The 15,667-nt window shown below is 40.6% G+C and overlaps 1 protein-coding gene across 13 annotated transcripts in view; it reads left to right on the top strand.

The window, feature by feature from the left end:
* MCF2L (MCF.2 cell line derived transforming sequence like) overlaps positions 1 to 15,667 on the top strand; it is a 132,399-nt gene that overhangs the window by 93,334 nt on the left and 23,398 nt on the right. For all 13 annotated transcript variants that reach the window (XM_081198286.1, XM_081198291.1, XM_081198293.1 and 10 more), the window contains 14 exons: positions 1,906 to 2,025; positions 3,797 to 3,913; positions 4,607 to 4,756; positions 5,986 to 6,110; positions 6,252 to 6,366; positions 7,221 to 7,340; positions 7,451 to 7,642; positions 8,782 to 8,973; positions 9,762 to 9,921; positions 10,018 to 10,094; positions 12,128 to 12,204; positions 12,822 to 12,888; positions 14,326 to 14,441; positions 15,288 to 15,357. In XM_081198286.1, the coding sequence (XP_081054412.1) occupies positions 1,906 to 2,025; positions 3,797 to 3,913; positions 4,607 to 4,756; positions 5,986 to 6,110; positions 6,252 to 6,366; positions 7,221 to 7,340; positions 7,451 to 7,642; positions 8,782 to 8,973; positions 9,762 to 9,921; positions 10,018 to 10,094; positions 12,128 to 12,204; positions 12,822 to 12,888; positions 14,326 to 14,441; positions 15,288 to 15,357 (1,698 nt within the window). The remainder of the gene's footprint in view (positions 1 to 1,905; positions 2,026 to 3,796; positions 3,914 to 4,606; positions 4,757 to 5,985; positions 6,111 to 6,251; positions 6,367 to 7,220; positions 7,341 to 7,450; positions 7,643 to 8,781; positions 8,974 to 9,761; positions 9,922 to 10,017; positions 10,095 to 12,127; positions 12,205 to 12,821; positions 12,889 to 14,325; positions 14,442 to 15,287; positions 15,358 to 15,667) is intronic.

Genomic DNA, 15,667 nt, shown 5'->3' on the forward strand with positions numbered 1-15,667 from the left:
CCTGTCTCCTCTTCAATGATTGCTGGGAGCCTATTTGTGGCTTATTTCCCAAATAGGTCTATCGTGCTCTGTGCTTGCTTACCATGTGTTGTCTTCCAAGAAGTCTGCCAGTTTCCTTTCCTTTGGTGATGGTGGTGGGGATTCTGAATGGTCAGAAGTGGTGTACTGCCCCATACCCCAGTGTTTTCCAACCTTGGTCTCTGGATAATGTTGGACTCTAACTCCCATCATCCCAAGCCAACTTGACCCAATGTTCAAGAATGATGGGAGTTGTAGTCCCACTATAACTGGGGACACAAGGTTAAAAGAACACTGTCATTCTGTTCTGGGAATATACATTGTGGGGAGGAGATGGTTGGTCTTTGTGAACTTAATTCTCTCATCTAATGTTGCTTATTCTTGTGTCATTTTTTAAGATAAAAAAATTCCTTCCAGTAGCACTCATTTTTTAAGGTAATGGTAGTAGCCAATTGACTTTTAAAACTTTAGGAAGTAGCAAATTGGATACCATACAAGAGAGATACCAACATGGTGCCTCCAGTTCCCATTATCCCTAACTATTGTCCCAACTGTCTGGGGCTGATGGGAATTGAAGTCCAACAACATTAGGAGGGTAACACGTTGGCTACCTCTGCAGTACAGCTCCTTGGGGGCAATATAACTTGATGAACCGAGAAATATCCAGCTGTGAAGAAAATGGAGAATGTGTCCTTCCAGTTGGCAGTGCTTCCTGTATTTATTTTGGAACTCATCAGCTCATTATTTGCTCAGCATCTTTGTGTGACATGGCAGTGTCCGTAGCATGCCAATGCATTATGTATTGGAAACATGAACCATGTGTTTTTTGTAGTTCAGAAGGCAGCAATTTGGTTTCTACTTTCTGCCTGCAACAAAGTTTTAAGTGTTTAGGGGTTTAGCAAGCAGAAGGAAAGGCAATCCTGTAGGCAGCAGGAGCAGTGCTTAGTGAGTAAACATAACACAGTAGCTTGTTGCCTGGGGTGAAACATTGAGACAGAATCCCAGCAGCTTTGCACAGGTCTAAATGTGGAATCCATCTGTGTTGGGTTGGTCTGGAGGTAGAATTGAGTGGAAATGTAGAGGCAAGGTCCAGGTCAATATCTGTCTCTTCACTTAAGGTATTGTATACAGCTTACAAATTGTTTGGTGTTATGTTTTTATATGCATTGGAAGCCGCCCAGAATGGCTAGGGCAGAACAGCTAGATAGGTAGGGTATAAATAATGAAATTATCATTATCATCATTAATATTATTACAAAAGACTTTAGAAGAAGAAAACAGCTTTGCTACCTGGATTTAAAGCAGGGTGTTTTTCCCCCTCTCTGTCAGACGTCTATTTGTGGTAACAGTTCAATACCCACTTCAGACTTGGGTCCTAATAGCTGGAAGAACAACCGTACTTACTGTGGATTTAGGCTGAATGCAACAAAATTAACTTACATTATCAGTTTAGAAACATTAATAATTCAACCTATGTCACAATTGTCATCTCAAAATGGTTTGTATTAATAAATATTATATCATTAATAAATACCAGCAGCTCAAGTTTACACATCACACCAATCCATGAATTGCACCAAACCACAAACTACTGTATGAGCTTCCAAACATAGACAAACAATGCTCTGAAGCTGCTTATCTGTTTTCAGTTCTATAGCGCAGGGGAAACGGCTGTAGCCATGGCCTGCCATTCTGAAATCATGTCAAACCATGGTTAGCATAAACCATGATTTGCCAATGCACTTAAATTCAAAGAATGGTTTCTCTCCTTTCCTGATGGGGTTTTACAGAAAGCTGGAACACTGCTTCATTGCTTTTGGCAAAAATCCATGAAGAGATCATTCCATTTTAATATAAGAGGCTTTTATTTTCCCATGGTTTTTGCAGGCATCGTTTCCTGGAAATTTGCAGCTAGTTCTGGTTTTGAGACCAACGGGATTCTTTCACAGGACCATTTTCGACATTGCATTCAAATTTCATAGAGATGAGTATAAGATGAAGCTGCCGGTTAGTGCTTAATTCATTTACTTCTGTTTGTGATTTGTTATTTGGGTAGACTTGGTAATAATATAGCTTGGGTCACTAATCTGGTTTTGGAAGACCTGAATTATAATAGTTCTTCATACACAATTGGCATGTGATATTTGCAAATTAACAACTGTATGAAAAAGATAGGTGAGCAAGATCCAGTCTTTTTTGGATTTGCTAAATCCAAAACACTCTTTCTGTGGGAGAAGCTCTGTTGTATGCATAGGTTTTATTCCTATGCATAGCATTTCAAGTTTAATTCTCCATCCTTTTATCTCCATGTTGTCCCATTTATGTAGTGTGAGCTAACAGAAGGTATGAGTAACACATCCAGTGCTGTCCCAGGGGTTTAAATCTGTATTATGTCCTATATCCATTGCACAGTGGGTCATTGACACTTTAATTAGCTCATCTTTTGTTTCCCATTCCAATAATAGTTTGTACATTTTAGATAATAGTTTTCCCTTGTTCATCAATAGCTATTTTTGAAATTGTGAGCGTTGGTTTAAAATAAAGTTTTTTAAATCTAATTCAAACATATCACATAATTGCTGATAATGTAGTCAATCAGTAATTTAGCTCCTTCTTCCATTGGTTTCAATCAATTCGCTCCCTGAAAAATCAAACAAATCTCTATAGGTTGCTCACCATCTATTCATGTTAATTCTCTTGATCGTTATTGTTTCAATTGGCGATAACCATAGGGGTGTTTTTCCCCCAACAAGTTTTTATGTTTCTCCCAGACACTATACAAATTTCTCCTGATAGCATGGTTCATAAAACTCTTATATATTTTAGCTTTCCCATACCAAAGACATGCACGTCAGCCAAACTTCATATTGTGGCCTTCCAGATCTAAAATGTGTGCATCCTCCAATCCAATCCATTCCCTTAGCCAACACAAGCAAGCTGCCTCATAATACAATTGTAAGTCTGATAGGGCAAAGCCTCCTCTTTGGTTTGTATCAAACAATTTTTTGTGTTTAATTCATGGCTTTCTCCCCGCCAGACAAATTTAGAAATATCCTTTTTTCCCATTCCTTGAGTCAACTTGGTTTATCCATGATCAGGATTGATTGGAATAAGAACAGCATTTTTCTGAGCACATTCATTTTGATAGCTGAGATTCTCCCTAGTAGGGAAAGCTTCCTCCTTCCCCCTAGGGCCAGCATTCCAGACTGCTATATCATGCATCACCACCCACCTCACCACTAAAAATGAAGTGCCCCACAAGTGTGTTTTCTGAAGATCCTAGGCAGCCAGTTGTGAGCATGCATGGTATGTGTGTATTGGAACCAACACCAATTTGTGAAGACATGAACCAATGGTATTAATCATTTCGTTGTTATTTGTTGATGCCTGTGCAGGGGGTCGCATTGCCTACACTAGGTGTGCATGAACCCCTCATGTTTTTGCTTGGTGACAGTAGCCACAAAGGGCAGCGTGACAACCAGCCTCCCCCTCTTCTATCCTTGGACTAGGGGAAAAATACATTCTACTCCATGTTTGAATGAATAATACATTGCATATTTTATTACAAAATCACTACAACTTATCTTTATGTATACATTTTGGTTATGCCTTTTGACTTAAGCAATTATTATTTTTTCTGTTACTGTCCCATGCAAAAGGAAGCATTGTGGCTTGATTGAAATGAAGTTAAATGATTGCAAGCTTCCAAAGCTGTCAAATTTTTTTTCCTAAAATAACCTTTTTTTCTTTTTTTGCTCCTGCTGCTTCTGTGCTATAGATCATAATGCTGAGCTCACTAGCAGAATTAAATAGCTACATTGACAGAACACAACTAACAGAAGATCTTGGAGGAACTCTAGATTACTGTCATAATAGGTGGCTGACACATCGCACTGTAAGTCATTTTCCTTTAACTGGTTGTATCAATGGTCCTTCTGTTGAACGATCTGTCACTGTGGGCATAGCCTTATGAATACAAATTGAAGTAGCGTATATGAGAAGATGTTTCAGAAGAACTTGGCCATCCCAGAGAGATATACAATGATTAATGAATTTGGAGTTGTGACTTTAAAGTTTAGGAATTAACAATATAGTGTTAAAAGAGGGTGGATTTTTTTGGTGATAACTCACGAGACAGGAAAAAGGAAACAACTAAAGTGCTTTTAAAAGAAAAATTTAGATCCATTAGGTGATATCCATCATTAGTCATAACTGGAGTAGACCTGGGTATCATCCACTGATGTTTCAAACTATATTGAAAAATTCTCTTATAGACACTTAATGAAGTGAATAATGGTGGAGACATCGTATTTATAGGTTTTGACATTTAGTTTTAATGCAGCCTTTTAATTTTTGTAAGTGATATTTCTAAAAATGTCAAATGATATCTAACAATAGTCAAACAGAAATCAACGAATTTAAGTAACTTAGGTTCACTGATGTTAGTGGGTCTGCTCTTGAGTTTGACTTAGTTGGGTTTGACCCACTGATATGTCACTTTTTATTTATGCTTCTCTGTGTGTGTTTATATTCAATGGCATTTGACTCCTGAGTTTGACTGTGTGTAATGCCTTCATTAATCCCAAAGGCTATAGAGAACTTTGCTCAAATGGTTAAGCAGACTGCTAAAAACCTTCGATCCTTCGGGACTGAACTGGCAGAAACAGAGCTACCAAACGATGTGCAATCCACCAGTGCCCTTCTTACAGCACATACTGAAAACAAAGCCAAAATGAAGGTATTCTAGCTGTGTTATTATATGTGGTGTTAGCAATATCTGAGGACGTTTTATTGAATACAGTGGTACCTCTGGTTACGAACTTAGTTGGTTCTAGAGGTCCGCCCTTAAGCTGAAACCATTCTTATCCCGAGGTGCGCTTTCGCTAATGGGGCCTCCCGCTGCACGCGCGATTTCTGTTCGCATCCTGGGGCAAAGTTCGCGGAGCTCGTAACCTGAAGCGTTCGTAACCTGACGTGTTCGTAACCAGAGGTACCACTGTAGTTTAAGTAACAGAGCTTTAACTTGGTTTGCCATGCTTTTGCCAGATAGAATTCATGCTGCCTTTAAAATGCTTTGGGCCATCCTCTCCCCAGTTACCAGTACCAGCAAAAAGAATAGTAGCAATGTAAGATTTTAAAGTAGCTTGATTGTATTTTATCATTTCTTACAACAGCATTTCTTTCTTTCATCTCTTTCCCCCACAAAAGCCCAAATCAGTGTTTGGATAATTAATTATTGATTAATTAAGAGAATTTTGCTCTGGGATTTTTCACTTTTAAGCAATGTGGTGAGAGAGGTTTTTCGGCACACAGCTAGAGAAAGTCAACGTGTCAGAATAAAAAGACACACACTCAAATCAACTTATTGCAAATCTAAGTGATTGTATTGAATGTGATATGTTAAACAAATTAATTGTTAGATGTTTTGCTTTTTAATAAAACAACAACTTAGTGTTGTTTGTGCTAGGATTTTGCCAGTGACAGTTTTCAAAATATACTTTGAAGTGTTTAACCCTAACTATTGGGCTGTAGGGAACAGCAGAACCTCAGCTGAAACTCAGAAGTCTAGCTTGGAGAAGAAAGGCAGGCTAGGTAGGAGCAGGATGGGGTGAGCACTGTTGACACTAATGATGCTGCTTTGGTTCCAAAGGAGATTTGGTTGTTTGTTTTGGAGCCAGCCGAGGTCCCAAATCTCTAAAGTCTCTGTATGTATGTATTTGTATGTATCACCTGCCTTTGGGGATAAGTTTTGTGAGGATACTTAAGTGGTGGTGACCAGGGTTCAGACTTTTCCTTCTCAGAAAGTGGGAGGTGAACAAGGCAGCCTTTTAATGATGCCATTCCAGTGGCTTAGATGGTACAACAATAGACTACTCATCTCCAATCTCAGTTTTCGCAAAGCTTGAAGGTACAGCCTCAGTGGAATTCTTAGGGGGGAAAGTCATAGCATTTTTAACTTTTCTACAGGAGGATCTGAGGATAGCATTAATACAAGGACAAGATATTCTCAAAAGTATTAGAAAACCGGTTTTTGAAAACTCAGAGTACAGCATGAATCCGGATCAGCTAGAAAATCAAACGACTGTGGAAAGGTGAGGTAAACCTGGTGCTTGTAACATGTATGCTGTGCTGCAAAAAATATAATCAAATAAGCAGCCAGAATTAATTTGTTTCCAAAATACAGGTAACTGTTCTATTTCACTGGATAGAGTTATTGTCCTTTTCTCTTTTAGGCTTCTAGCTCAGCTAGATGAAACAGAAGCAGCCTTTGATGATTTTTGGTCTAAACATCAACAGAAGCTTGAGCAGTGCTTGCAACTTAGACATTTTGAACTGGAGTTCAAAGAGGTGATGACTTTTAAATATATATATAGAGAGAGAAAGAGACAGACAGACAGAGAAACATAGAATTGCAGAGTTGGAAGAGACCACAACAGTCATCTAATCCAATCCTCTGCAATGCAGGAATCTTTTGCTCAACATAGGGTTCGAATCCACAACCCTGAGATTGAGTCTCATGCTCTACTGACTGGGCTATCCTCAATGCAATTCAAAGTCAACACCCAGTAATATTTTGTGTGTTGTATTACTTTGCTATCGTCTTGCTCTCTCTCCTCTGTCATTCACTAAATTAATTTTGCCTTATGTAGTACTATCAAAAAACATGTCTCAGTTTTATTTATTTAATAGTGTTCATAAGCTGCCATATGTTATAATAATCTAAGAGCAGGGTAGAATAAAACTAAATGTAAACCATAGCAATTCCAGTGTTGTAACTGAGAGAGCAGATGAATCAATATCTACAGAATATTATCTGTACAATAATAAATTACATTTGTGACCTTCCATAAAGTATGTCATTCAACATCTAAATATTGTTGACGTAAGTCCTACAGCTTCACAGCTTTGATTTCACGGAATCCCTTCTCAAAGTTTCCAATCAACATTCTGTGATTTAAATATATTTGACACAAGAAAGCTGTACAGCATCAAAAAGACACCCTTTATAGTTCAACGTATACAAGTTTCCATGATTATTACTCTCAGTGAATGAGATGACTGGCAGCTTTGCTTTGTTGGTGTGACTAAAGAAAATGAAGACCTTGTTATATAACTGACGATTTATGAAAGAGGTGAAACTTGTTCCCTCAGGTGTGTAAAATTCCACATTTTCGTTTACATGTAGCTGTCTCTCGTTTCAGGTCAAAGCAGCTCTTGATAGTGTATCTGAGAGGCTGTCACATTTCACAGAAGTGGGAAATAGCTGTTCACATGTGGAGCACATTCTGAAAGATCTCACCAGCTCTGAAGAGAAATCGCATGTAAAGATTTGACGTTTCTTCGTATGCCATGTTTTTTTCCAGTAGGCTGCTCTTGTGAAGAGATAACGTTACAACTTATGCTTTCATGTCTTAACCAATTACTTTCATAGGAGATTTTGGGAAAGGCCAAGATGCTGATCTCTAAAGGTGACCAGTTTATACAAAACAACCATTATGCTGTGGACTCCATTCTCCCCAAGTGCAACGAACTCCAACATCACTGTGATGCCATTGCCACCGCAGTGAATAAAATCAGGGCTTTCTTGAACCAGTCGCATGAGTTGCACAGCCGGCTGGAGAAGGTAGGCCCAACTTTACTGATTTTGCTCATCAAATTGCAGGCATGTGATGACCCTTCCTGGGGCAGTCACTGTTGACTACTGTAACACAGAGGGAGTAGCTCCCTACAACAATGGGGACCAAAATATCCAACCAAAGAGTGAGACAACTTCATTTATTAGAGTGACAGGCAACAGAAACATAGGAAGATGTGTTATACTGAAACAGACCATTGATCCACTTGCCTCCCCTTCAGCTAGTGGATCAGGAACCACTACAGTCATACCTCATGTTGCGTCCACTTCAGGTTATGTGTTTTCGTGTTGCGTCCTGCGGCAACCCAGAAGTACTGGAATGGGTTACTTCTGGGTTTCGCCGCATGCGCAGAAGTGCTAAATTGCGCTGCGCGCATGCACAGACACAGTGCATCACCTTGCGTCAGTTCCGTGTTATGGATAGGCCTCCAGAATGGATCCATCCGTAACACAAGGTTCCACTGTACTGAGTTGCAGCAGTCCTGCCACCATACAGATGTATAATCCGAGATCTGAAAAGATCGAAGATTACTGATCTACACTGACTGCAGAATAGACGTTGAGGCATGGAAATGGGGGTGATCTGTGTGCAAGGGAGAGTTCGGAACAGTAAAGAAGGAGGCTACAGGGGGAAATGGAGTGAAGGTGAAAACGGGAGTGCAAAATGGGTTGCAAGAAAAGGTAGTAGGCTACATGGGAATTGGGTTGAAAGTGAAAGCAGGGGTGTGAAAGGGTCTGAAGAAGTGGAGGGGATGCTGGCTTCATAAGTGTCACATGGTGAAGAGGCTGCTTGGTAGTTGCAATGTGTGGGAGGAGAAAGATGCAAGAAGTTACCATGGGGGTAGTTTCTGTACAAGGGAGGGGTTGCGCAAAAGGAGGTGGGGGAGCCATGGGCATGGCGTGAAGGTGAAAACAGTTGCAAAGCGGGGCTGCGGAAAGAGAAAAGAGAAGCGGCTTTGGAAATTGGGTTGGAGAGATGAAGCTCTAGGCAGTTCATATGGGGTGAATAGCAGACAGAGTGAGTAGGGGTGCAAGCCTGGGTGTACATGTGTATTACTAAATCTTTTTCCAGTTCAAGGATATTTACTGATGTGCCTTTTCTGCCTGCCTCCTTTGTACATTTACAGTCCATGAAGTGGTGTGATGAGGGAATTTTCCTGCTGGCTTCACAGCCTGTGGACAAATGCCAGTCCCAAGATGGAGCAGAATCCGCTTTACAGGAGATTGAGAAGTTTTTGGAGACGGGTGGAGACAACAAGCTCATGGAACTGAATTACTTGTTCAGAGAATATGAAGCCATCCTTAGTGAGGAATTAATGGTACTCTTAATGCCGGAACTTAATAATGAATGGAGTATTCAGTTATTATGCCAAGATAGCTTTACTTTCTACCCAAACCTGTTTGTTTGAAGGAGCTGAAACCCGTGTCTTGCCCCATCATGAAGCACAGGTAGTCCAAGTCTGTCCCTAAATTAAAGCTGAGGTGTTAAAATACTTCTGCAAGGGTGTCAAGATAGCTACAAACACCTGCATCTGTATTAGAGTCAGAATATTGTGGATTCCCACTCACAAACACTGGCTAACTCTGTCTGAGCAGAAGCACCTGGTCACATGGTTGCTTTTTCTGCTTGGCGACTGCCCAGTCCTCCAGCCCATGGAAAGCTGTTCACGGGACACTCCAGAGCAGCATGTGCGGCTGCCGCTATGGGAAATTTTAGCTGCGTATCTCTGTATGTAAATAGGATAGGAGACTAAATGCAAGACAAATGAGTATTTTGCTATACGATTTGTTTAGGCAACAAATAGGCATGCAGCTGAACTACAGAATCGGAATTCAGTTGCTTAGAGTATTGTCCTAAGAATCTTAAACGTGTGCAATGTGTGAAAATGTTATTCATTTTTAAACCCAAGCATGTTCTTTGTTATCCATTTTTGTATTAAAAAAACCAAATGTTATTGTTCCAAATCATTATTGAATTACTGGAAATTAGTGCACTATCAACTGAGTTGTGTGTTGACAATGCAGGATTAAAGCAGTCCAATTTAAAAATAAATAAGCACCATGGACATGGTTTAAAACGATGGTTTAATTTTGGCTTCTACTACAGGAGCACATACAAAAGGTTTTGCAGAAGCAGGAAAGCATGGAAGAAATGTTTCAAAAGAGGCGCGTCAGCCTTAAGAAACTGGCAGCTAAGCAGATGCGTCCAGTTCAGCCCGTGGCCCCTAGACCAGAGAACTCTCTAAAATCACCTTGTCCTTCTCCAGGTAAGCAGCTGGCTTGCTCAGAACCTGTTGAATCCAAAAATAACCAAGCTTATGACTTGACTGGCTTTCAATGGTTGGATTTGTTTTGCATACCAGGCCTTCAAAGAGACACTGAGGATTCATCCAGCCCTGACAGTCTCATGGTTCGAGGAATGTACTTGAGAAGAATCAAGGTAGGTGTGTGTGGCTGCCCATGTGTGTTTTTAAGCATGTATAGATGTATCAGGGATGGGGAGTCCTCAGGCCTGGGGGTCAAATGCAGCCCTCCAGACCTCTGTCTGACCCTCAAGACGATAGCCCCTCTCCCCAAGACATCTCTCACCAGACCTGCCCTGCACCTTCTTTGTATGTCTCTGGGTGGAAGGTGTCTTTGAACTCTGATCACGCTGGATGGAAGATATAGAGGGGGGGTGCATGTAGAAACTAACCTAACACAGAGAACTAGCATTCACATCCATTGCTCTGCTCCCTTTTGTCTCTGGCTACACTTACTACAGGCATGTGGCCCCATTGTTTAAAATGCAAGAAAGCAGTCCAGAATTGAGTGTAATCCAAAGGGCACAGCAGCTGAGTGCAGGTCCCAAGAGTCAGTCATGGGCAGAGAAGTTAAGTCAAGTTGCAACAGTCTGGGAGATGAAAGTCCTGTATTGTTCCAAGAACTACCAAACTAAACCGAAGGCTTACATAGTCTGGCCTTGGCAAATCCCACTGAAGACCAGCTACAAGGATTGAATTGTGCTCTTTGCTTCCCAAAAGCTCCTTCCTTGAAAGTTGCTCTGTTCCCTTGGGCTTTCAAGTGGCTGCGATAGCTAGGACTTTCTGGTGTCTGTGCTGTCGATGAATCAAGTGTCTGCCCTGAGGATCTTTCCAGGGAGCCAGCCTTGTGAAGTGTCTCCCTAGATGCTGAAGCATCGGTAGTGGGGTTAGAGGATTCCTGGCTCTCTAAGGTCTGAGTCTTGGTTGGAGGATGAATAGTCAGGGTCAGATCAGGGCCTGAAACAGTGTAGATCATTTTATTAAACAGTTTTTCAGAGGATCAGTAAACAGATACAGTCGTACATTGGAAGTCGATCGGAATCCATTCCGAAAGTCTATTCGACCAAAACATTCAGAAACCAAAGCACGGCTTCTGATTGGCTGCAGGAAGCTCCTGCAGCCAATCGGAAGCCCCACTGGACATTTGGCACCCCAAAATAGTTCGCAAACCCAGGTTTGCAGTGTTCAGGAGCCAAAATGTTCGAAAACTAAGCTGTTCGAAAACCAAGGTACGACTGTATAAAGATTTTTTTTCTATTTTAAATCAGGAAACAATCTATTCCCAAACGGAAAGCAGGAAAAGCATTTAATTTCAGTGCATCCTTGATCCTACTCATTGTGCAAAAAGATTCCACAAGCCCACAATTTTGCCAGCAAAAATTTTGCCAGCAAAAAAAACAACAAAACGCCATCATACTTGATTCACCCAGGCCGTGCAATACATTTTGTGTGTGTTCCATGTGAAGTAATACAAAGTGAGAACATCAAAACATTTGACCAAGTTTTGCAACTTTTGTATACCTGCTTGAGCCTCCACCTCTGCCTGTGTTTCTCAGTGCCAAACTAGATGTGGTTGCAGAAGATATATCTCTTTAAATATGGGTCTTTCCATTCACATACTTAATAAAGGAGAGTGATTGCCAGTGTACCTGTAGCCATGTTAGCCTGCTGGCTGCTCTTTTGTTCGAAAGTGTCCTCTGGAAGAGTGATTTGCAGTAGAGAAGCAGGCACCACTCCTGCTCGCCACTTCCCCCTGAAACATGAAACACCTCTGCTGTTGTGTTCTTGTGTTTTCAATTCCCAATGGAATTTCAAGACCATGCTTGCCTTTGCGAGTTTGGAACACCACATGAGAGAAAGCATCTGAGGAGTGGCATTTAGAGTAAGATTGGCAGGTAGGCATAAGATGGAGAGAGTTAAAGACAAACATATACACGCCCTACCTACTCTGTTGCAAATCTCCCTCCCGAAGGTACTTTGGAGAGGAGACAAGAGCATCAGGTTAATAATAATAATAATAATAATAATAATAATAATAATAATAATAATAATATAAATTTATCCCCCGCCCATCTGGCTGGTTGCAATGTTCCTTCTGGTTTGACCCTAAATGTAGATTTGTTGCTTTATCTATGGTGCTGTTGACTTTGAAATAAAAAAATATTTTCAGAGAGAAATCAATGAAATCCATCAAAACAGAGGTGGATCTGTGATGGATGATGAAGAAAATCTAGCCGTGTTAAGGAAGTAAGTACTTTACATACCAGAGCAATATTGTACAGTTAGCATGTTAGAAACTTCTCCAGTGGTTACATCTTTTATGCATCTAACCTGAGATTTGGTTGATCTAGGCCAGGGGCCAGCAAACTTTTTCAGCAGCGGCCTGGTCCGCTGTCCCTCAGACCTTGTGGGGGGGGGCGGACTATATTTTTTTGGGGGGGATGAATAAATTCCTATGCCCCACAAATAACCCAGAGATTCATTTTAAATAAAAGCACACATTCTACTCATGTAAAAACATGCTGTTTCCCGGACCGTCCACGGTCCAGATTTGGAAGGTGATTTGGCCGGATCCGGCCCCTGGGCCTTAGTTTGCCTATCCATGATCTAATCAAATTCCTTGAACGCATCCCTGTATAATGCGGCAGCAACGTTTAGATAGGGCATTATTTGGTTTCGGTGGTACTAAGCTGCTAAAATACCATTACAGTTCTTTCATTTTTAGGGAACTCCTCACAGCTCCTATGTAGTTGCTAGTATGTATCAGAGACTTACTCATGATCTCTATTGTCAGTAATCTAAGAAACACATGAAGACTGATTTGAGGAGCCGCCACTTGACTAATCTGATTCCTGTGTTCATAGACATGTAATGAATGAACTTCTTGAAACAGAACGAGCGTATGTGGAAGAACTTCTCTGCGTTCTTGAGGTAGGCATTTGAGCCCCATTGCAGTGCTACATTTAACTCAACCCTTGAGCAAATTTGCTATGCAGTGCACATTCCGAAACCAAATGGTATTAGGATTGAGTTAATGGGGCGGATAGAGGTTGTGGGATTTTTGCAGTGAAAGGTTTTCCATGCTCCCCTAGAAATAACTCCCTTTTGTTGTGGAATTGGGACCTTCCTCCGCTCTCTTAACAAAGCACTTAAAAGAGGAGGAATCTCCTACTCCTACCCAGTCAGCTTTACAAATTCCTTGACATGGTCATCCTTGAACAGCTTTTTTTTTTTTTTTACAACTGAAGACAGCTTCCCAGTGCAGACCTGCTCCTCCTTCCTGCCATAATATTTGAAAATACCATATTTTTTGCTCTATAAGACTCACTTTTTCCCTCCTAAAAAGTAAGGGGAAATGTGTGCATCTTATGGAGCGAATGCAGGCTGCGCAGCTATCCCAGAAGCCAGAACAGCAAGAGGGATTGCTGCTTTCACTGCGCAGCAATCCCTCTTGCTGTTCTGGCTTCTGGTATTCAGAATATTTTTTTTCTTGTTTTCCTCCTCCAAAAACTAGGTGCGTCTTGTGGTCTGGTGCGTCTTATAGAGCGAAAAATACGGCACTTCCCATATAGGGCCATTGCATTTTGCATCTCCCAAGTTCCTGGTGACGAAGGATGTGGAGGCAGAAAGGCCTTCGTCCATGTACCTCCTAATGTTGTGGTACGGAAGGGAGATCAAAATGTTGTTTTCATCAGTGTGCCTGGTGACATAATGCATTCTATTGCATTTCTGCCTTGTTTCGCTTTCCAAGCCAAGTTCTTTATATGAACCCAGGCAAAAGGAAAATCTTGCCTAGCTGTACTGAATGAAGAGTACATGAGTACTTAAAAGTGCAAATTAAAACAAGTTTGTGCGTCTTTCCTGTTGTGTGGAAGTGCTAAAGAATAGATCTGGCTTTGTTGCCTACAGCAGATGTCATAAACAGGAACTTAGGTCAGGAAGGAAGAAGAACAATTGGCTGGAAAGGTCACGATATGGCGATCCATAGTCATTGTGGTGAGCTCAGGATCCAAAACACTGGAATTATCAGTTGGATGGATTTTTATAGTCTTGAATTTACATGCATTTCAAAAATACATTCTGAATTTTGGAAACTTCCTCTTTAACTAGAATATTCTCCAAAACTGTTTATAAGACGGCAGATACGTGTGGTTTTTTTGGGTTTTTTGTTTTTGTTTTTGCAGAACTGGGCTTGAATTAAAAGGGAGAGCTGCTGTACTGGACATTGAATAGTCTCTCCCCCTCACAATGATGTTGAAATATTGCTGTGTGTTTATCAGCTTTGAGCAGACTAGACTTGCTGAAGAAGGAGAGAGAGATGTTGGAACTAACTGCAAGCAATTAATCTGCTTGCCTTTTGTATTACAGGGCTATGCTGCAGAAATGGACAGCCCCTTAATGGCACATCTCATTTTACCAGGGCTGCAAAATAAGAAAGATGTCTTGTTTGGAAACATGGAAGAAATCTATCACTTTCACAACAGGTTAAGATTTGTGGCCTGTGCACAAATTTCTAGTCATATTAACAGAAAATTAAAACGAACACATTAGAATATATTCTTTGTGATTTAAAAAAAAAATACATAGAAACCCCCAAATTATTTGGTTTTGCAGAGTCACAGTAGTTAAGCTCCTTTTTAAAGCAGTAGTCCACAAATCCATTGCTTCTGCTTTTTTGCACATTGGTTCTTTGTGAAAACTCCATGGAAATTACTATAGGGTTTGCACCCAATCTCTCTTGTGTAAGTACTTACTGTGGTTGTCCCATTCATTTTGCTGAAGCTTATTCATGTTGTACTAAACTATGGTTTAGTATGATATGCAAATGTAACCATAGATTCCTGTGGGGTCTTCTTTATGTAGTGGCCACTGTATTTAAGTGTGAAATCTGTAAAAAAAGTAAGCAGTAATGCTACTTTGAACTTGGTGCTGTTTTAGATTCATCTTTGTTTAGTTTCATATAAGGATACTGCAGCTCCCTGCTTCTGATATTTCAGACAGTACAGTGGTACCTTGGTTTACAAACTTAATCCGTTCCGGAAGTCCATTTTTAAACTAAAACCATTCTTAAACTGAGGTGTGTTTTCCCTAATGAGGCCTCCCGCCGCCGGTGCCCTTACACTGTGCAGATTCCATTCTTAGACCGAGGTAAAGTTCTTAAACTGGGACACTATTTCCGGTTTTGCGGAGTTTGTAAACCGAATCATTCTTAAACAGGACTGTTCTTAAACCAAGGTACCACTGTATATATTAAAAGGTAGAGGAGCTGTAGATATTTATCAATTGTTTCTCCATATTTTTCAAATAAATTAAAATTATTTTCTTTGCAGAATATTCCTAAGAGAACTAGAAAATTATATAGAATATCCAGAGCTGGTAGGAAGGTGTTTCCTTGAAAGGGTAAGTAGTACGAGAATGAGGGTCATAGTTTTTGTGTTTGACCTTTCATTAGAAGAATAGTTTTCATTCTGGCACCAGCAATATGAGGAGAAATTAAGCCATGGTTGCATGTTCCTAATTCAATCAAGAATAAAGCTGGTACATATGGTTAATGATGAAAGTTTTACGATGAATGTGACAAAAATCATGTGTGCACAACCCGTTTTAAGTGGTCTGTTGCAGGGGTGGGATCAGGATCCAGTGGAAAATTGCTGAATGACTTGCAGTAGATCCGCAAAAGTTTTCGGCTCCCAGTTATGCTGAGCCACTA

The sequence above is a fragment of the Podarcis bocagei genome (genome assembly GCF_964188305.1).
Source record: "Podarcis bocagei genome assembly, chromosome: 6".
NCBI classification, from domain to species: Eukaryota; Metazoa; Chordata; class Lepidosauria; order Squamata; family Lacertidae; genus Podarcis; species Podarcis bocagei.